The sequence below is a fragment of the Carcharodon carcharias genome, chromosome 10 (genome assembly GCF_017639515.1).
Source record: "Carcharodon carcharias isolate sCarCar2 chromosome 10, sCarCar2.pri, whole genome shotgun sequence".
Taxonomy (NCBI): domain Eukaryota; kingdom Metazoa; phylum Chordata; class Chondrichthyes; order Lamniformes; family Lamnidae; genus Carcharodon; species Carcharodon carcharias.
The window spans coordinates 110,825,910-110,848,325 of record NC_054476.1 but is presented as its reverse complement, the minus strand read 5'-3'; the positions used below and the strand labels follow the sequence as shown (position 1 = coordinate 110,848,325).

General features: G+C 41.3%; 1 protein-coding gene across 3 annotated transcripts in view; it reads left to right on the top strand.

Moving 5' to 3' along the window:
- Nucleotides 1-21,621, top strand: part of nup88 (nucleoporin 88) — a 46,031-nt gene extending 24,410 nt beyond the window's left edge. The window contains exons 14-18 of one of the 3 annotated variants that reach the window (XM_041196980.1): nt 908-988; nt 1,100-1,226; nt 5,249-5,367; nt 18,294-18,537; nt 19,824-21,621. In XM_041196980.1, coding sequence (XP_041052914.1) covers nt 908-988; nt 1,100-1,226; nt 5,249-5,367; nt 18,294-18,537; nt 19,824-19,829 — 577 coding nt within the window. In that variant the 3' untranslated portion in view covers nt 19,830-21,621. Of the gene's footprint in view, nt 1-907; nt 989-1,099; nt 1,227-5,248; nt 5,372-18,293; nt 18,538-19,823 lie in introns of those variants that run through there. The other 2 variants (XM_041196981.1, XM_041196982.1) reach the window with 2 other exon arrangements.
- The last annotated feature ends 795 nt before the right edge of the window (nt 21,622-22,416 follow it).

Here is a 22,416-nt window from a genome sequence, read left to right as displayed (position 1 = left end):
TGAAGCTTAGACCCTCTTTCAAGCCTTCTGTCATAGAAATTTCCAGCAATATTTTGCAATATTGGTATTGATTCAGGCTATAATACAGCTGGTGACATTTTAAGCCATGTATTGTGACCTGATTAAAGGGACAGCTGTCAGACTAACATATTTGTTTGAGGCTCACTAGGGGGCTGTTGCAAAAAATTAGGATTTGCATTGGCAAAGTCATGAACAAAGGTTTCAGGGACTGTGGCTGAAATATTCAAAAACGTGAGGTTTGAATCTTAGCTTTGTGACAAATAGGACAGAGAATGCACACCTCCAGGTTCAATCTGAGTAAGCAGCCAGAGAGGGGAACATTCGAATAAAACACTTCTTGACTTGACAGCTCTGAAGTACTTCTGGCTGTCCTCCAGCATTCTACCATTTGTAAACTTGAGGTTATTCAAAACTCTGCTGCCTGGGTCCTAAACTCTGGAGTTCCATCTCTCAACCTCTCCACCTCTTTGACAAAGCTTTTGGTCATCTGTCCTTATATCCCCTTATGTGGATCATGCTGTGAAGCACTTGGGTTGTTTTATTACATTGAAGGTGCCACTTAATTAAAAGTTGTTGGATATGACTGTTGAAGAAACTTAGCATCTGATAAGACAATTAAATATTACAGTGACCTACATGATGTGTGATGGAGAAATGGGGTAGGAAGCGTGGGAAAGTCAGCCTGAGCTAGGACCAGACATCTTACTATATTGAAGTATTTTACCACTTGCTATTCAATACGTTGATTATATATATTTATAGATACAATGATTTTAATTGGATTGAGGTTAGCAGCAGCAATTATTGATAGAGATAGAACAACTTTTTTTAAAATTGGTGTCAGTTCAGCTTCGGAGGTACTGATAAAAACTCATTTCTTCATCAGGAATGTCATACGGGAAATGGCGGAGATACTTGCTGACAAATTTGAAGATGCAAGAGATAACCAAGAAGACCTCATGAATAGGTATGGGTCAAGAATAGAACAATTTTCTTCCCTTCTGTAAATATAAAAATGGGTGGACATGTGTGCGGTGTTAGAAAAAAAGATTCACTTTGAGGTACCTCTACTTCACAGGGTGAAAAAAGTCTTGCACAGTTTTAATTCAAAACTTCCTGTGCTGTCGGACAGTGAGAGAGACATGAAGAAAGAACTTAAATATATCAGGGAACGCCTCGAGGGCCTGGGAAATAGTGTTAAGCAGGTACGAATTTACTATTCTATTTAGATGGCTTTTCTAAGGAATCTGGTTTCCTATTAAAACCTCAAATCATATCAACTCCATTTATATTACTATAATTTACAGAACAGCGCTGAACCCTGACTTTACTGCTTTGAAATGTATTTCCACATTGGGTTACTCTTCAGAATTTAATATATAGATATTATCAGCTTGGCTTGGTAGGTCCCGTTCTTGATTCTGAATCATGTGATTGTGGGTTCAAGCTGCTTTTTGAAATTGATGTAATTTTGGAATTAGAATTGCCAATTCAGTGAAATGCTGGATCACTGCTGCATTGTTGGAGTTGCCACCATTTGGATGGAATGTCACACCACACAGATTCCATTGCTTTGATTGAAAAAGAGCAGGTATGTTCTCCCAGTGCCCTGTTAGCCAATCCTCAATCTATGATATATTACCGATAATTCCATAATCTTATGTTGCAACCTTTCGTGTGGCACCTCAAGTTTTCTGAAATCCAAATATATTACATTCACTGGTTTCCCCTCATTTACCCTCTAGTTATGCCATTAAACAAAACTCTAATAGATTTGTCAAATACAATTTCCCTTTCATAAAACCTTGGTGATTCTGCCTATTTTGATTTTCGAAGTGCCTTGTTACCAATCCCTGGGAATAGATTCTAGCATTTTTCCCTCCTGCTGATGTCAGGCTAACTGGCTGATGGTCCCTGTTCTCTCTCCCTCCTTTCCCTGCTTTATCTCTGCCTCCCCTCTTGATTAGCTGGGTTGCATTTACCATCTTCCAATCTTTGGGGACAGTTTTAGAATCTAGGGAATTTTGAAAGATCACAACCAGTGCATCTATCCTCTGCAACCAAGTCTTTTAAAACTCAGGGTGTATGCCATCAGCTTTCATGTCTTTAGTTTCTCCATTACTTTTTCTTTACCAGTATTATAGTGCAACAGTAACCACGTATTAAACAAACATTCACTGGCTGTTAAGCACTTCCCGAATTTATGAAAGGTGCCATACAAATGCAAGTTTGCTTTTTATCTTTATTTTGGAAAATGTACCATTGGCAGACAAGATGGCGAGAATCATATCTTTCAAGACTGAATTTTTCTTTTAAAATATGGAAGGACGTTGCATTATCTGACCATTTGGATGCTGACCTGGAGTTTCTGTTAAAAAGGGTCTTAAGTTCACCTTGGAACTATCAACAAGCAGGCTTCTTCCAAGATATCACCTGGCCTGGATGGTACTCAAGGAAGATCTGTTTGTTTTGAACTGCAATCACTTTAATTGCTGGGGAAAAATACTGAAGAGAGACAAAGACGAGTAAGTTGCTGGAAATCATGGCAGAGAGAAAAAGAAACGTAAGCTTGAATCTGCTGGTTTTGAAGTCATTCTTGTTGGGGAATAAGCTGGGAAAGGAAGGCTATCCTAACTGGCTCTCTCTCTCTGCCTGGCCTGAAATCATGTGGGGCTATCAACCTGTAGCCAGAGAATCCTCATTTGAATGTAACTTGTCTGCATTTTGGACCTGCAAAACTGACATGGAGAACTGATCCAGCCATAAACATAATATATATTCTCCTCCACGGCAAAATCTTGTTGGTGAGAACTCCCAGACGTCCACCGGGTCCAGCAATCCATTTTCACACGAGAGAACCACAGATTGACAACGTCAAGACCCTGCAAATTTTATCTTTTATAACGCCTGTCCTGTAAAGCTCATCTCTGTAGAGAGTCTCTATCTGTTTGTCCTTTGTTTGTCTGTGGATGTGCTGGGGAATTTTTTTTAAGAGAAAGATAGCTATGGTTCCAGATCACAATTGTGTATTAATCAGCACTTGTGACTTGTTAAAAAGAAGTTTTGTTTTATGATAAACAATCGTTCTAAGTTCATTGAAGGTGCCTGATTAAAGTTTCTTTTATTCTGGTTGCCAGTAGAGAAGGTAAACAATTGGCCATTTTGGTGAGGAATTTATGGTATGGCCTGCAGAGTAGTGGGGATAGACAATACACACACTCCTCCCACCCCAGTTGTTAACGATGGCGAGTCCCAAGTGTGTTGAATTATCATTGTTTAAATATTTGAGGCAGGGAAAGATGTTGACAGCAATATAGTGGGATTGCTATAGCATAGATATAGTGGGATGACCAACCGCTAGTACTTGCATCGTAATTTTAAATGAATGACATCATATTCATCGGTCTTCCTTATCACAGGGCTTGGTGTCTCCATTCACTCAACAAAACCCTACTTAAAAACAAAAAAAAAATAGAATCAGCCCATGAGAAGTTTAAATCTAATTTTAAAACATGTTCTCGGAGTCTGATAGGCTTTGAGCAGTCATAGGTTTATCTCCTGTGATGTTCTGCACGCGTGATTTGAATCTGCTTTCATTCAGCGTTCAGGTTTCCCGCCAAAGATATGAACAGTGGGAGACTTTTCTGGTCCCTATCCAATCCTAAGGCTTCTAAAGTTAGAGCAGTCAGTTGCCCATGATTAAAAAGACAATGGTGGGAGGTATCTCATAGAAAGATGAGCTAGTCTGTGTAACTATTAATGTATTGGTTATATACAGTTAGTAGGAAAAAAATCACCCCATACCCTAATTTCTAAATCACTCAGTTTTGCTTCGTCCTACTAACTACTCATCTTTGAGATTTCATTTTCAAATTGTGTCTGGGAAGAAGCCTCCACTTTATCTCCAGCTATTTGAAAGCTATAACAGCAACTTGACCAAGAACACCAAACTGAGTCTACCAAGTCTGCATCCTCAGTGTACTCCTCTATAGTGGTGAGACCTGGACAACATCTGCTTGGCAGGATAAAAGACTCAGTAGTTACTACTTATGCTGTCTGAGATGTATCCCTGGCAGCTCCTCAGTTAAGGTCACTAACTCTGGTTCTGGAGCATGCTAATTCCATCAGCATACACTCATTACTAAGTCAATGATGCCTTTGCTGGATCGGCTGCACTCATTGGATGGATTACAGCTGTATACCCAAAGACGTTCTGTTCGGTGAACTAGACACTTCTGGATGTCCATACTTCCACTACAAGGAGACCTACAAGTGAGGTATGAAGGTGGCAGACAGAGACACTGAAGCTAGGAACTGGTCACTGTTGGCCATGACCTCTGAAGGCTGACCGTTTGGAGGGTCATTGGAAGAAGTGAGGAGAAATGGAGAGAGGAGGGCCCAGAGAAAACAGAGGCCAGCGAATCGTGCATTTTCTCATTTCACTGCCTTCATCTGCAGCAAATATGGCACAGGCGGCCATGCCAGACTGGGGCTCCTGAGCCTCAGCAGGCAATGCTTACCACAGTTGACCACCACAGTGCAAAGCATTGTCTCACAAGATGGAAGGCTGCTGAGAACAATAAAATGCACCAATCCCTTGATTTTAGTCACAGATGCCCCCTTTTAATAAATGCAAGATAGACTTACTGTGGTGTCTGCCATGGCCCAGTTGGCAGCACTTCTGCCTTTGAGTCAGAAGGATGTGGATTCAAGTCCCACTCCACAACTTGAGCACAAAAATCTAGTCTGACACTCTTGGTGCAGTACTGGGGGAGTGCTGTGCTGTGGGAAGTGCCATCTTTCAGAAGAGATGTCAAACTGAGACCCTATCTTCCCTCTCAGGTGGGTTTAAAAGACCCCATGGCACTATTTCATAGAAAAGCAGGGGAGTTGGTGGCCATGAATGGTGCTATATAAATGCGAGTCTTCCTTTTACAATTAGTTGCAAGTTTAACTGAAGCTGTTGCATTTAGTTGTGCTGGAGGGTCTTTTGGATGTCAACTCATTTGCAGTGACATACGGTCTTGCTGTGAGCTAAAAACAAATGAGCCAATTTGCTGTTTCGTATTACAGCTGGGGTTGGGGGGGAGAAAGGCAACCAATTTGTGACTTCCACTTTAATCTGAAAACCTAAGCTTGACTCTGTGTAGGCTGGTGTCTAAACAAATGCAATCACATATGTTGCAAATTCCCCCAATTAATGTAATCAGAACCCTTTTCATTTCAGGTGCATATGAAGAGTGAATACCAGCAGAGGGAAATACATGGGGAAGATAGCCCACGGAAAAAGAGCATCTCACTGAGTGCATCCCAGAAGAAGTGCATTCATTCAGTACTAAAAGAGCAGTAAGTACCAAAGGAGCTTTCTAATACATCAGTTGAATTGCAAACAAGGGGAATTATATTGAACAGGCACAATTAATCAGCTAGCTAGTTTTGCTGTGGATCATAACATAAGCTAAGTATCAGACTCTGTCCTCTTCCTTAAAGGAAGCTAACAGTGGAGACCTTAGAAAGGGAATTAAATAAAAGCAAAAAACTGCGAATGCTGGAGATCTGAAATAAAAACAAAGCGCTGGAAAAACTCAAGGGAATTAAGTATTATTTTGAAAGAAAGGAAATGGGGTCAAAAAAGGATATTCTCTGTCAAACTGGGAGAAGATAGGACCACAATCAGTAAATCTTTAAATCAAGAATATAGACTGTTCCAGCACAGAAACAAGTCATTCGATCCACTGTCTCTCCGCTGATATTTTCCCCCTCATAAGTCAGTATAATTCTACTCCACTGTTTCCTCACCATACCCTTTAACATTTCTCTCTTTCATGTAATAATTTCCCTGCTCAATGCGCCCATGGATTTTGCTTCAACATCAGTTTGTACCAGAGAATACCATGTCCTAACCATTTTTACTAAATTTAACTGCAACCCCCGCTCTACCCTTATCAACTCTTTTGTGATTATCTTAAACTTGTGTATTTGCATTATTGTCACACTGACCAGTGGAAATAATGTCACTAATTACCTTATTGTAAATCTTCATAACTATGAACATCTTAATTATGTCGCCAATTTACCTCCTCTACTCAATTTTTCCAACCATTTCTTCATAAGTGTAGACAACCTTCGCTGGTAACATCCTACTGAATCTAGCCGTACCTTTTCCAACACTTTGAAATATTTCCTGTTATGGGATGACTGAAAACTACCCAAATTGCAACTGCTGCAGTAATCATGTTTATTTGACTTCAGCATGGGTTCAGTACCAAGTAAGCTCGACGCTTGGGCTGGTGAATCAGTTTTCACTAAAAGTCAACACCAGAGACGGGTTTTCCCTCACTAAAGGAAATAAGTTAGACAAGCAGCCTTACTTTTGAAAACATGCTGTGAGAATGTTTTTAGAAAATGACCAGAATACAGGAAGAGACATATTCAGTTGTTGGTTGGAGGATAGACTGCATTATTCTGTTTGTCAGGTGACCCACTGGTTTGGGGATAATGTCACATTTTCTTCACTTTGTATCATTACGATAACGTAAGTTATACCCGTTGAATTTAGTCTGAGCAACCTCTTGCTCTGCATGTTTCACTCTCCATGGCCTTGTCCCTCCAATCTCTAATCTTCTTCAGTCCTATAGCCCTCTGGGATATCTGCGCCCCTTGAATTCTGGTCTCTTGGGCATTCTTAATCACTCCATCATTTGTGCCTGCGCTTTCAGTTGCTGAGGTCCCAAGCTCTGGAATTCCCACCCTAAAACTCTCCACTTTGCTATCTTGCTTTCCTCCTTTAAGAAGCTCATTAAAACCTATCTTTTTGATTCAGTATTTGCTCACCTGCCCTAATATGGCCTTATGTGGCTTGGTGTCAAGTGTGAAGTATCTTGGAACCTTTCACTACATTTAAGGCACTATGATAATGTAGATAAAAGCAACTTCCAAATGAAGCTAAATATCGCCTCACCTAAGTGCTACTTGTTATGGCACGGCTGATGATAAATGCCAGTTTGCCCAAATCCCAGAGGGAAACTTTAAACAGCTGTCACAACAGTTTTTGCAATTTGTATAATATGAGAAGATGTTCTAAAATCAGGAAATGATGTCCCCGACTACTTGTGATGATCTTATAGCAAAGTAAACATTTATTAAAAGAATAAAAGCAAGAAATTACAATTACACTTGAACACAAGATTGGCTTTACACATTAAACAGTACTTTAAAATAGTTCCACAAGGTCTTAACTTAAACACACTCAGAGCTAAACTTCCATTTTCTGTTCAGCAACTATCCTTATAGATTTTAAAATCTATTAAATTCCAGTAATTTTTACCACACAGTGCAATTTTTTCCTTGGGGCTACTCTGAGGCTGACAGCAACTGGATTTTCAGGTCTGGCCTTGTTCATATTGTCTTCTTGGAGTTCTGTCCAGCTACTTTGCTGCCTTCTGGGAGATCTGACCAGCTACTCCCTCATATAGGCTTCAATATTTCCTTAAATGTATTCCTTCCCTTTGATCTCTCTATTATCTCAACCAGTCTCTTCAGAAATGCTCTCTTCCCAGAATTGATTAAATCGTCCTTTACTTAGCTCAGGCTTGTAAAAACAAACTTGCCCTATCTTTATAATAAAAGCAAAAAGCTGCTGATGCTGGAAATCCAAAACAAAAATAAAAATACCTGGAAAAACTCAGCAGGTCTGACAGCAGCTGCGGAGAGGAACACAGTTAACGTTTCGAATCCGTATGACTCTTCAGCAGAACTAAGGAAAAATAGAAAAGAGGTGAAATATAAGCTGGTTTAAGGCGGGGGTGGGACAAGTAGAGCTGGCCAGTGATAGGTGGAGATAGCCAAAAGATGTCATAGACAAAAGGACAAAGAGGTGTTGAAGGTGATGATATTATCTAAGGAATGTGCTAATAGGTGACATTAAGGGTAGAAAGCAGGATGAACAAGGTACAGATAGCCCTAGTGGGGGTGGGGGAAGGGATCGAAATAGGCTAAAAGTTAGAGATAAACACTGGATGGAAATACATTTAAAAATAATGGAAATAGGTGGGAAAAGAAAAATATATATAAAATATTGGAAGAAAAGGGGGTGGGGATGGAGGATAGAGTTCATGATCTAAAATTGTTGAATTCAATATTCAGTCCGGAAGGCTGTTAAGTGCCTAGTCGGAAGATGAGGTGCTGTTCCTCCTGTTTGCGTTGAGCTTCACTGGAACGTTGCAGCAGGCCAAGGACAGACATGTGGGCATGAGAGCAGGATGGAGTGTTGAAATGGCAAGCAACATGGAGGTCTGGGTCATGCTTGCGGACAGACGGAAGGTGTTCCGCAAAGCGGTCACCCAGTCTGCATTTGGTCTCTCTAATGTAGAGGAGACCACATTGGGAGCAGCAAATGCAGTAGACTAAATTGAGGGAAATGCAAGTGAAATGCTGCCTCACTTGAAAGGAGTGTTTGGGCCTTTGAACGGTGAGGAGAGGGGAAGTAAAGGGGCAGGTGTTGCATGTTCTGCGGTTGCATGGGAAGGGGTTGAGGTGTAGGGGTGATAGAGGAGTGGACCAGGGTGTCCCGGAGAGAACGATCCCTGCGGAATGCCTCCAGGGGGATGAAGGGAAGATGTGTTTGGTGGTGGCATCATGCTGGAGTTGGCGGAAATGATGGAGGATGATCCTTTGAATGCGGAGGCTGGTGGGGACAAGATAAGTGAGGACAAGAAGGGCCCTATCATGGTTCTGGGAAGGAGAGGAAGGTGTGAGGGCGGATGCGCGGGAGATGGGCTGGACACGGTTGAGGGCCCTGTCAACCACTGTGGGTGGAAAACCTCGGTTAAGGAAGAAGGAAGACGTCAGAGGAACTGTTTTTGAAAGTGGCATCATCAGAACAGATGCGACAGAGGCGAAGGAACTGAGAGAATGGGATGGAGTCCTTACAGGAAGCGGGGTGTGAGGAGCTGTAGTCAAGGTAGCTGTGGGAGTCGGTAGGCTTGTAATAAATATTGGTGGACAGTCTATTACCAGAAATAGAGACAGAGAGGTCAAGGAAGGGAAGTGTCAGAGATGGACCACGTGAAAATGATGGAGGGATGGAAATTGGAAGCAAAATCTTTACCTCATTTCCTTGCACCTTTTTACAACCTGCATATACCTGCTTTGAATTAAAAGAACTCAATTCAAAACTATTCCTGTTATTGCTTTATGTAAAACTCTGAATGAAATTCTTCCTGGTTCATTAACATGTCAAAACCACTTCTTACTGCTGACTTTAGACCCTTGCCATCACTCTAGCTCTTAACCCAATTACAGCCTGTCTACCAGTGCCTAAAAATATGCCAGCATTATTAACGGAAGAAAAATATTACAATTTCTTGTTTTCTTGACACCTCTCCCTTTTTAAAAAAATGAACTGTCATAATTCAAAAAGATTTCATTTTCTTAGCCTTTTTTCTATTAATTACTAATTGTTACACTATATTATATTATAAGATTCATGAATTAAATGATAATATACCCAAGGTTTCAGTAAAAGTAAAGTCCCATTTCAACCCTTTTTTCCAGGTTTCATTTGTTCAATATTCTTTACACCTAAAACCCTTGATAATGAATTCAGCCACATGTATAATTTGCAAGATAATTAGTTGTAACAATAGACTTCATCCAAACAGTCTCGCATTCCAATGTCGAAACCCTTCCAAAAATCTTAATGGCTTATGGTCAGAGTAAACAATGTATCTGATGACTTGTTGGCAACATAAGTTTCAAAATGTTGCAATGCCTGTCCCAAACTCAGTGTTTCCTTCTCGATGGTGGAGTATTTTTTGTTGATGAATATTTAACTTTGAGAAATATCTCTCAGGCTTTTCAATACTTGTGTCATCTTTCTGCAACAATACAGCATCAATACCCACATTGCTGGCATCAATAGCCAATTTAAACTGCTTGGCACAATTTGGTGTCGTTAAAACTGGTGCTGTTGTCAACGCAGTTTTCAGATTTTTCCATGTATTTTGGCACTCTGATGTCCTGTTGAACCATTTTTTAAGAGTTCAGTTAATGGAGCAACCACTCTGCTAAAATTTGGCGTGAACTTCCTGTAAAAACCACTCATGCCCAGAAATTGTAAGACTTCCCATTTCGTTGAAGGCACTGGGAACTCGTCAGTCGCCTTTACATCTCATGGGGCCTTTGAACTGATAGAGACCATCTGGTGTTAGAGAAGCTGGAACCTCTTTCACCCTTTCTGATAGGTACTTGCCAATATCCTTTCTGCGAGTCAATCTTTGTACTGAGCTTTGATTGTCGCACTTTCTCAATGCAGCCTAACCAGTTTGCGATCATCCACTCAGCCCGTCGTTGGCGGGCCGCATTCCCCACCATCGGACATCAGGAACTTCATTGTAATACATCATCTCATTATAAGGCCAACCCAACAGATTCATCTCGCCCCGCTGAATCATCTACCCATGCCAATGGGAAAATACACCAATGTGTTTCACAACAGCATATATAAGGCGTGCACTTGGCGGGCTGCACTTCGCTCGGGACTTCGAGGTTTGTTTGCCTACAATGCTTTGGTCAACACTTGCAGTCATCAGCGCCAGGCTTCACATCACTTTTAGGAGGTTTCGTGGGCAGGTCTCTACCTACCAGATCAGTCATATGTGGGCAGCTTTTCAATGGCTGCAGGGCTAGGGCTTACCTGGGGAAGGGAGAGAAGTGACCTCGGGCAAGGGAAGAGGCTGCAGGATGAGGGCTATACTGCAGAAGGAGGGTATCCCAGGGTGTGTGCGGGGACACATGTTGATCTGTGCAAGCGGCCTCAAGACGGTGAGGGCTGAGGCGGCAGTCTCCAGAGGAGATGAGGCCAGATGGAGATGTGAGGTGTGTGTGAGAGAGTGAGTGGTGATGTCCCTTGAGCTGGCAGTGAGTGAGATACCAATGAATGTGTGATGGGCCTGAGTGTGTGAGTTTAGAGCAATGAGATGGTTGCCATACCCTGGTTGCATGGAAGAGATCATTCTTCCTCTATCTGCATTGGATGGCCAATCACTTTTGCGCAGCATTGGCACTGATCACAACTGTCACCGCCTACCAAGCCAGGGTGGTAATGTTGCTGCACCTCCTGCGGCCAGAATGGGGGTAGAGGACATCACATTGGGCCTCCATGGCGTCCGAAAGGCGCTTGAGGACTGCAGTCTTCTTGCCTTGTGGGGCCATGTCTTCTTTGCTGCAGTCCTGGGCTGGAAGCACTGAGCGCGGCTGTACTTTAAATCTGGCACGTGGCGTGATGAAGTGGCGAGGTGACAGCATGGCAGGCGAATTGGAGCCCGCCCGCCATGGAACCATTGTGTACCCTGGGAATGCATAATTACTGTGGTGGGTTTGGGACGATACGGTGTGAAAAGGTGTCGTTGTCACCAGAGGTTAAAGCATTGTTTTTCCCACCCGCTACTGCACTTAGTACAAATGTGGGACGATTCTGCATAAGTTCCACATAAAAGTTCATCATAACGTCCTTGCATTTGTACTCTGTCTCTGCTTATAAAGCCCAGAATCCCTTTTTAGCAACTTTCTCAACCTGCTCTACCACCTTCAATAGTTTGTGCATAAATACCCCCTTTTCTCTCTATTCCTGTACCCCCTTTAAATTGTACCCTTCAAGTCCAAAATTCTAAGTGATGTCTAGCCAAGCTTTATATTAACTATCATAACATCCACACCTTTGTGTTCCAACCCTCTTGCTATAACAGTAAACATCCTGTTAGCATTTAAAATTTTTAGTATCTACCCACTAGCTTTTAGTAATTTCTATAGTTGGATTGTTAAATCTCTCTGATTCTCACAGTTTTTAGCTTCTCATTATGGATGGGCAATAAATGTTGGCCTAGCAGTAGCACCCACACCCATGAAAGAATAAATAAAACAAAAAAATAGAAAATACTCTGATTTTTCGACCTTGGGTACAAAGTGGATGATGTTACATTTCCTCACATGGAACTCTGTCTGCCACTGTTGTGTCCACTCGCTTAATCTGTTGATGTTCCTTTTGCAACTTCCTGCTCCCATCTACACTACTTACTAGAACTTACTACTTACTAGTCATCAGCAGATCTTGGACATACAGCTTTCTATTCCTTCATCTAAGTATTTTAGAAATATAGGCAAAAGTTTAGGTCTCTACAAACCCCTGGGGGACACCATTAGTCACACCCTGTCAGTTGGAGTGCATACACGTTATCCCAACTCTGTCTCCTATCTCCTAACCAATTCCCTATCTATGTCAGTAACTTATCCCCAAAGCCATGTGCTTTCAATTTTATTAGGGACCCCCTGTGTGAGCCCTTCTGAATGCTTTCTGGAATCCCACATATATAATATCTACAGATACTCCCTTATCTATCACGGTTGCTGCCTCAAAACATTAAACTAGGTTTGTTAAACATGTCATACAATCTACAATTCCATGCAGAAACCCTCTGATCACTCAGATTTGTAGGGGGAAAGAGGAGCTTTAGGTAAGGTTTACTGCAAGAAGTGCGACTTAGAATAGAGTGCTGGGAGTTGGGTAGTTAAGGGAGTTAGGGAAGGAAGGGAAAGAGATGCTCTTTTGCTTTCTGCTTTCTAACTTTCTCAGTCTTCAGGAAGTGGTCGTACTCTGCTACAGAAGAACAAGCTAGTTATTTGGTGAGTATCTGGTAAGTGACTAAAGTTTATTCTACTCCTAAGGTTCAAAATAGCCTAGCAACTAGTGGTAAGGTTAATAAAATATATAATACTAAAAGTAAAATATATATTTGAATAAAGTAATTAAATAGTTAAGAACACATTAAGAGTGTCAGGACAGGTGATGTGTCACAGCTGCAGCATGGATGAAGGGATGGTTGCCAAACTTGCTGATGACACAAAGGTAGGAAAGTAAGTTGTGAAGAGGACATAAAGAGGCTACAAAAAGATATAGATAGGTTAAGTGAGTGGGCAATGATCTGGCAAATGGAGCATAATGTGGGAAAATGTGAAACAGTCCATTTTGCAGGAAGAATAAAAGAGAAGCATATTATCTAAACAGTGAAAGATTGAAGAGCTCTAAGGTGCAGAGGGATCTGGGCATTCTAGTGCATGAATCTCAAAAGGCTAGTATGCAAGTACAGCAAGTAATTCGGAAAGTTAATCGAATGTTACCATTTATTGTGAGGGGAATCAAATACATAAGTAGGGAGGTTATGCTTCAGTTGTACAGGGCACTAGTGAGACCACCGTTGGAGTACTGTGTACAGTATTGATCACCTTATTGAAGGAAGGATGTAAATGCGTTGGAAGTAGTTCAGAGAAGGTTTACCAGAGTAATACCTGGAATGGGTGGGTTGTCTTATGAGGAAAGGTTGGACAGGCTAGGCTTGTATCCCCTGGGGTTTAGAAGAGTAAGAGGTGACATGATTGAAACATATAAGATCCTGAGGGGTCTTGATAGGCTGGAGGTGGAGAGGATGTTTCCTCTTGTGGAAAAATCTAGAAATAGGGCTCACTGTTTAAAAATAAGGGGTTGCCCATTTAAAATGGAGATGAGTTGAAATTTTTTCACCCAGAGGGTCATTAGTCTTTATAACTCTCTTCCTGAAAAGGCAGTAGAAGCAGAGCCTTTGAATATTTTTAAGGCAGAGGTGGATAGATTCTTGGTAAGCAGGGGATGAAAGGTTATCGGGGAGAGGCAGATTTGAGGTTACTATCAGATCAGCCACGATCTTATTAAATGGCAGAGCAGGCTCAAGGGGCCGAATGGCCTACACCTCCTTGTTCATATGTCCCAGTACTCAGTCACTCTGTTCCTTAATAACATTTCCCACACTTCAGGCAGTGCATTCCAGATCATCATAACTCTGTGTTAAAACTTATACCACTGGAAACATTTTCTTCTTTCATAAAATATCAAACCCTTTCATGATTTTTGGAGAAAGGAACATAAAAAGTAAGCCATTTAGCCCTTTGAGCCTGTTATGCCATTCAGTGATTTAATGGTTGGTCTACAACCAAATTCCCTATTCCACACGGCACTTGATATCTTTTGAAACAATAATAAGTTTGTTAAATTCTCCCCTAACCTTTTCTGCTCGACAGGGAACGTCTCCAGCTGCTGTAGTCTCTACACATAACTGAAGCCCCACATCTCTGGTATTATAGTAAATTTACCCTGCACACTCGTGGAGAAATTGACATTGTTCCTAAAGTGTAGTGCCCTTAATTATATACTATTTCAGCTGCGGCCTAACTAGCGACGTATTTTTATGAAGGTTTGACATAATATCCTAGCTTTTGTACTCTGTGCCTTTTATTTATAAAGCCAAGGCTCCTGAATGCTTTTTTAACAGCCTTCTGATTTTGCCCTACAACCTTTGAAAATTTGAATATGTGCACCTCCGGATCTCTCTCTTCCTGCACCTCCTTGCAACTGTCCCATTTCGCTCATTTGGCCTCTAATTCTTCCTACCAAAATAGGATTACTTCCCACTTCTCTGCCTTTAAATGTCTCTGCTCTGAAATGTCTGCACATTTCACCATGCTGTCTGAGCTCCTGAAGCCTGTTACCATTCTCATTCACTACATTTCCAGGTTTTGACATCTGGAAACTTTGAAGTCATGGCCTGTGTACCCAGGTTCAGGCCATTAATGTATTTTAAAGATATATTGAAATTAAATTGCTTCTATTAAAGTTTTTATTTTTTCAAAGCTAATACTTTGTCATCCTCTATTATGAAGACTGATACAAAGTGTTCAAGTCTGTAATTTTCTGATTTTCAATTGCAATATCACTTGTGTTTGTCTTTAACAGACCAACATTATTCTTAGCCGGCCCTCTTTTTCTGTTATTTGTAAAAAGCCTTTACTGTTCTTGATGTCCCTCAAGTTTTATCTTATTCCCATTTTTCAGCTCTTACTACTTTCTTAGTCCCCGGGATATCTGCTATTCTTTTCTTTGTATAGGCCCCTGCTTTTTGTTTTCTGCTATCTCCCACTTCTCATTGATCAAAGTTGTTTAATTATTCAAGTAGAGCTCATGACTTTTAGGGGTATTCTACCAATTATGACTTTGAACAGCTCCCACTTGTTTGTTGTTTTATCCATTAATTGTTCTGCCCTGGCTACTGTGATCAATTGCTGCCTCATCCCTTCAAAGTCAGCCTTACCCAAATTTAAAAACCTTGATGGTGACTCACCCTTCCCTCTCTCAAACCCAGCATCAGTTTCACTCATGTTATCGTCACTGTTAGCTGGGTGTTCCCTTGTTAGATTACTGACTAATTCAGGTCATTATTCATCTCTGAATCTGACATGGCCTTGTTGTCTTGTTGGTTAAAGAACCTAACAGCCTGAATGTTTCCCGTGTAGGGTGGGCTCGGCGGGGGCGGTCACGGAGCCGACCACTGCCCCCGATCAGCTCTGCACCACCATTTTACACTGGCAGGCCAGTTAAGGCCCGCCCAGTGTAATGAGCAAGCGGTAGCACTCAGCGCTACCTGTGCGGGCTGGAGGAGGAGAGAGAGTTGGGGCCAGAGAGCGGGCCAATCTCCGAGACACGGAGCTGTCTCAGGGAGATTGAAGTGCTTTTGAAAACAATAAATAAAATCAATAAAAATTTAATGAAACATGTGACTGTGTCACATGAGATGGGACATGTTTTTATTCTTCAGGAAAACCTTTTACTTATAAAAGCTTTAGGAAACCTCATGGTCCAGACCTTCCTGTCGCTTGCCATTTCGACACACCATCCTGCTCTCATGCCCACATGTCCATCCTTGGCCTGCTGCAATGTTCCAGTGAAGCTCAATGCAAACTGGAGGAACAGCACCTCATCTTCCGATTAGGTACTTTGCAGCTTTCCGGACTTAACATTGAGTTCCACAACTTTAGATCATGAACTCTCTCCACCATCCCCAACCCCTTTCTGATCCCCCTTTTTCCAATAATTTATATATTTTTTTTAATATATTTTATATATTTTTTCCCATCTATTTCTCTTATTTTAAAATGTATTTCCATTATTTTTAAATGTATTTCCATACATTATTTTATCTCACCTTTTAACCTATTTCAATCCCTTCTCCCCACCCCACCCCCACTAGGGCTATCTGTTACTTGCTGATCCTGTTTTCTACCCTTAATATCACCATTAGCACATTCCTTAGCTAATATCACCACTGTCAACACCCCTTTGTCCTTTTGTCTGTGACATCTTTGGCAATCTCTTCTTTGCCTCCACCTATCACAGGCCCTCTATCCAGCTCTATCTGTCCCACCCCCCTTCAACCAGCTTATATTTCCCCTCATTTCTATATTTCTTTAGTTCTGATGAAGAGTCATAGAGACTGAAAATGTTAACTGTGTTCCTCTCCGCAGATGCTGTCAGACCTGCTGAGTTTTTCCAGCTATTTTTGTTTTTGTTTAGGAAACCTCATCCCGCTCGTGGATGAGGTTTCCTAAAAACGTAAAGGCCACTTGGCCCCTGCCCGCCAACTGTGAGGTTGGATGGGCAGTGTAAATTTGACATTAATTACTTCGTTAATGGCCTTTTAATTATCGGCGGGCGCCCACCCGACTCCGGAACGAGAGAGCGCACTGACGTCGAGACGCATGCCCGGCGTTATCACACGTCACTTTACGCACCGGCGTGTTGGGCCCACCCCCGCACGCCAACTGAAAAACATGGCCAATGTTCCAGAAAATGATCTCAAATACACTATAATTTGTCACCTTTGGAAATTGTTCTGCTTCTCATAGTCTGTGAAACTTAAAGTCTTCCATTATTACCATCCTGTTTGAGTCAGCCGCTGTGTCCGACTGCGTGTGAAAATGGATGACCTCTCTGAATCAAGAAAGCAACAGAGCTGAATATTCAATCTCTAACTGCAACTAGACTGACCTCTTGTAGAATCATAAAATGGTAACGGCACAGAGGGGAGGCTATTTGGCCCTTGAAGGCCGTGCTGGCTCTCTGCAAGAGTAATTTAGCTAGACCCACTCCCTCAGCCATTTCCCATAACCTTTCAAATTTTTGTACAATAGCCGACTTGTTTTTGTAATGTTTGTCTCTAGCAACAAAACCCCAATTCTGTTTGCTTTTTCATATCTTTATCAACTGCCACCTAAATGGTATACCATCTATCTGCTCCATTTAAAACTAAAAGACTTTTGCCCCAAAATGTATTACTGCATGCTTTGCTATGTTGGGCTGCATCTGCCATATGTTGATCAAGCGTGACCAGGCTAGTCAGCATAGATTTATTTATCTGGAACTGAGATAAATGTCACTCATGTTTAATTGATGAATATTGTCTGCACCAATGCTAGGGGACACACTCTTGTGACTGTATACTGATACTGTTGCTTTGAGCTACAAGGATAGGATACACACCTAGGGGAAAGAGAGCTGGGTGAGGAATTTATTAACTACTTCATGTTTATTACTGCACCATCGCATCTAATCTAATCTGTTCTAATCCTCCTCTTACTGGTTTTACTGTGTTCTGCTGGTCAGTAGTGTCTACCTTCATCAGTATCCAGAAATCACATAAATTCCATTCATCCATAACTGTTCCGAGATTAACTTGGTGTCGGGCCAGCCAACGCTGCATACTTTTGGTGTCTCTCAGGAACCCACACCTTTATCTCCAATGACTGTCCTGCTTCTGTGAATTGTTCCCTATTATAATTCCATTTGAGAAATAGGAAAAAAAGGCTTGCATTTATATAGTGCCTTTCACGATCACTGGATGTTCCAAAGCATCTTATAGCCAATGAAGTACTGTTGAAGTGCAGTGCCTGTTGTAATGTAGGAAACGTAGCACCCAATTTGCACACAGCAAGCTCCCACAAACAGCAACGTGATAATGACCAGATAATCTATTTTTTCATGTTAAGGGATAAAAATTGGCCAGGACATGGGATAACTCATCTGCTTCTCTTCAAAATAGAGGCATAGGATCTTTTACATCACTCGAAAGGGCAGTCAGGGCCTTGTTTAACATCTCGTCTGAAAGGTGGCATCTCCAACAGTGCAGCATTCCCTCAGTACTGCACTGGAGTGTCAGCCTTTACTTTTGTGCTCAAGTAGAATTTAAACTAGAACTTTCCAACTCAGAGTGCTACCAACTGAGACGTTAAATGAGATGTGACCAGTCCTCAGTCACACCAACACCTTGGCATTCTTGATCAGTTATTTTATACAATTACAGATTGGTTGGAGAAATTGGTATTCTACTCCTTTATTATTTATTGTTCACTAGATTGGTCCCTGGCATGAGAGGGTGTCCTATGATGAGACTGAGTAAATTGAGCCTATATTCTCTGGAGTCTAGAAGAATGGGAGGTGATCACATTGAAACATACACGATCCTGAAAGGGCTTGTTGACAGGGTGGACACAGGGAGGTTGTTTCCCTGGCTGGGGGCTCTAAAACACCGGAGGCACAGTCTCAGGATAAACTGTTCATCATTTAGGACTGAGATGAGAGACTTCTACATTCAAAAGGTTTGTGAATCTTTGGAATTCTCTATCCCAAAGGGTTGTGGATGCTCCATCGCTGACTATTTTTAAGGCTGGGATAGACAGATTTTTGATGCCTTGGAATCGAGGGATATGGGGAGTGAGTGGAAAAGTGGAGTTGAAGTCCAAGATCAGCCATAATCATATGGAATGATGGAGCAGGCTCGACAGGCTGTATGGTCCCTACTCCTGCTTCTACCTCTTGTGTTCTTGTATTCCAAAGCAGTGGTCCATTTTTAGAATCCTAGAACCATATAAAAGTTATGGTGCAGAAAGAGGCCATTCAGCCCATCATGTCTATGCCGGCCAAAAAAAAGATGAAAAAGAAACTAGACGCTCATTTTAATCCCACCTTCCAGCATCTAGTCTGTAGTCTTGCAGGTTAAAGCGCTTCAGATGCAGATCCAAGTACCTTTTAAATGAGTTGAGCATTTGTAGGCAGTGAATTCCAGACACCAACCACCCTCTGGGTGAAAAGGTTTTTCCTCATATCCCCTCTAATCCTTCTACCAATCATCTTAAATCTATGCCCCCTGGTAATTGACCCCTCAGCTAGAGGAAACAAGTCTTTACTGTCTACCCTATCTAGGCCTCATAATTTTGTGCACCTCCATTAGGCCACCCCTCAGCCTTCTCTGTTCTAAGGAAAACAGCCCTAGCCTATCCAATCTCTCTTCATAGCTGCAATTTTCAAGCCCTGGCAGCATTCTTGTAAATCTCCTCTCTACTCTCTCTGGTAATGTGGTGACCAGAGCTGTACACAATTCCAGCTGTGGCCTAACCAGCATTTTAAAAAGTTCAGTCATTACATCTCTGCTTTTGTATTCAATACCTTATCCAATAAAGGAAAGCATTCCATATGCTTTTTTGACCACCTTATTTACCTGTCCTACCACCTCCAGGGACCTGTGGACATGCACTCCAAGGTATCTCACTTCCTCAACTCCTCTCAATACCCTCCCGTTTATTGAATCTTCCCTTGCTTTGTTTTCCCTCAAAATTAGAAAAGTAAGCAAATAAAATCAAGGGTGTAACTGTCTTTGACAGCAATTAAGCAAGTTATTTCTTTATAGATGGGACCTATTCTAAGTATAACTGTTGAGATTTTCAGTATAATTTCATGGATTTCTGTTGGGTGAAGGTAGTATGGTTTACGGAATCAAGGTGGAGTTAAGATATGGATCAATTATGCTCTAACTGAATAGCGGAACAAGCTTCAGGGTTTAATGGCTGATAGTCAATTATTTTAACATTGTCTTAATCTTTTTCAGGAGTGACCGTATTGCTGAAATGGTGAAGAAGATTAATGACATTCGAACTCATGTGAACTTTTAACTCCTTAACTTTTCTATTCTGCTCACTGATGCCAGGTTATTTTTCAAGCTGCGATGTATGAAAGTGGGATGGGCAATGACCCCAATTACACTGAAACAACATTGAGACAAAGTAAAAACAGCATTTCCAACACTGCTGATCTGTTCTTGACTAGGCTTATTTGCAGTATGCATAAAGACCCAAATTGTTTTAACCTTGCATGTCTCAGATATTTTTGCGATTTATTCTTCAATTAAAAAATCATTGGTGGAGGCGCTGCAGCAAGAATTAGTGCAAGGGCTCCCATCGACCTCAGATTATTAAACTAATTCTTCTCTATACATTATATTTCATTAATTCCAAATGACTGACTAATGACCCACATCTTGCTGGACTTAATATCACCAGTAGAAGGGATATTTTTTCTTCTGATTCCTGGCTGATGCCATGTACAGTTTCACCTTTTGCCTAAATAGCAGTTCTTCCTGTGTAAGCCTAGAGGTTAAACATCAGGAGGCAATTCGAGCACAGCCTTATTCTAGAATTGTGTTGTGATCAAAACCATGAAATATTTGCTTTATCCACTACTTTGGTAGCTGCTTTTCCAGGGAAAAAATATCCCCCCCGTTTCTATCTGTTCTTACTTTATGCTGTGGGGATGGGTAAACCTTCCATACCACTGCCAGGTGCTGCTTAGGACCAAGTGTCTGGCATTTCCTTTTCCTGCTGTGTTAGTGTTACTGTTTCAGCTTTAACCTGGTTTTAATAGCAGGAGTACAGTCTCATCATAGCTAGGCACGTATATTTGCTCATTCATACTGCTGATGTTCTACTTCCTAAGTCAATTATTGCTTCCTTTTAATGTATAAAGGAAGTTTGCACACCTTTCACCAGATTTATTTTTCATACTTTCAATGTTTTTGTTGAACTAGTTTGGAAGGCCCAGCCCAGAGAAACTGTATCTCTTGAAATGGCTTGGAACTTCAGTCTGAGTGCTTTTTGATTAGCCTGTTTAGGAAAAAGATTAGATCTCCTGGTCCTCACCTTGGCAGTAGGAGCACTGCCCTGGCTTTATGCTCTGATCAGCTGAGTGGGAAAATCAGCCACAGACCCACTCAGGACTGGGGTCCAGTGGCTCCTGCTGGAAAGTCTGTGCAAGTCTTGTGAAAATGTGATTGGAATTCGTTCTAATATCCATATCCCTCATTGCGAAATGGTCAGATGGGTGAGATGAGGGGAAGCAGAGAAGAGGAGAGATGACTGCTGGCACATATGGAACTTTGCATGACATGAGACAGTATTTTAGGAAAGGAGAGGCAACTCCTCATTCAGGTTTGCTCCTAAAATTATCTAAAGTAAACGTTTAAAAATGTTTGAAATATTTTGGAAATTCTTGTAAATGAAACTGTCAATTTATACTTCGGCATCCAGTTTATTTTTGCACCTCACAGCTGTTGCTTTGATTTATGGAAAGCAGCTACTCCTTTTGGAGGTGTGATGGCTGCTGGACCTATTTCATTCCAACCCTATAAATGCCATGAAGAAGGGAGTAATTTTAACTTCATGCATCCGATGGGGATAGTCAGTTTCCCATTAGATTAAAATTACCCCCAAATATTTTGTTAGAAAAGTAATATTTAGATATTTTGACCCAAAGTATACAGAGCAAATGATAAGACTTTTTTAAAAGAAGTACTTAGCTGTGTAATTTTGTGTACTTTTTACATCTGTATGAATAAATGCTTTTATATGGTACATGAGGTAGTCTTCTTGAAGTAACTGGATAAAATGGCTTTGGCTGGGTGTCTAATGCATAGGAGGTTGCGCAGTACGGCTGAGCGAAGATGGTGTTGCTTCTCATCCATTTCTTAAATAGAAGCATAGGGAATGAAAAAGAAAATACTGAAAATACTCAGGAGGTTAGGTGGCATTTGTGGACAGAGAAAGAGTTAACATTTTAGGTTGATGATCTTTCATCAGTGAATGATATAGCAAGTTTGAAACAAATAGAGACAGGGAAAGGAAGGGGCACAGGAAGGAAAGACCGAAGGAGAGAGTCTGTGATAGGGCGGAAAGTAGGAGAAATTAAATGACAAAAGGATAACTGGGCAAGACAAAAGTTGGTCATAATAGGACAGGTAAAGAAACAAAAGATTGGTTTGGAAGTGCTGTAAATGACAACATTAGGAACATTACCAGTCTGAAACAAATTGGAGCAGTAGTTATGATCTGGTATTGTTGAATTCAGTGAGTCTGGAAGTCTGCAAAGTGCCTGATTGAAAGGTGAGCAGTTGTTCCTAGTTAGAATAATATAAGAGGCTAAGGACAATGAGTCCAGAGTGAAAGTAAGGCGGAGAATTAAAATGGAAGCTCAGGGCCACGCTTGCTGACTGGAACAATGGTGCACCACAAAGTGATCACCCAATCTGCATTTGGTCCTCCCCAGTATAGAGGAGATTGCATCTTTATAAGATCATAAAAAATAGGAGTAGGCCTTTTCGCCCATCGATAAAAAAGGGAGTCAAGGGTTATGGGGCAGACGGCAAAGTG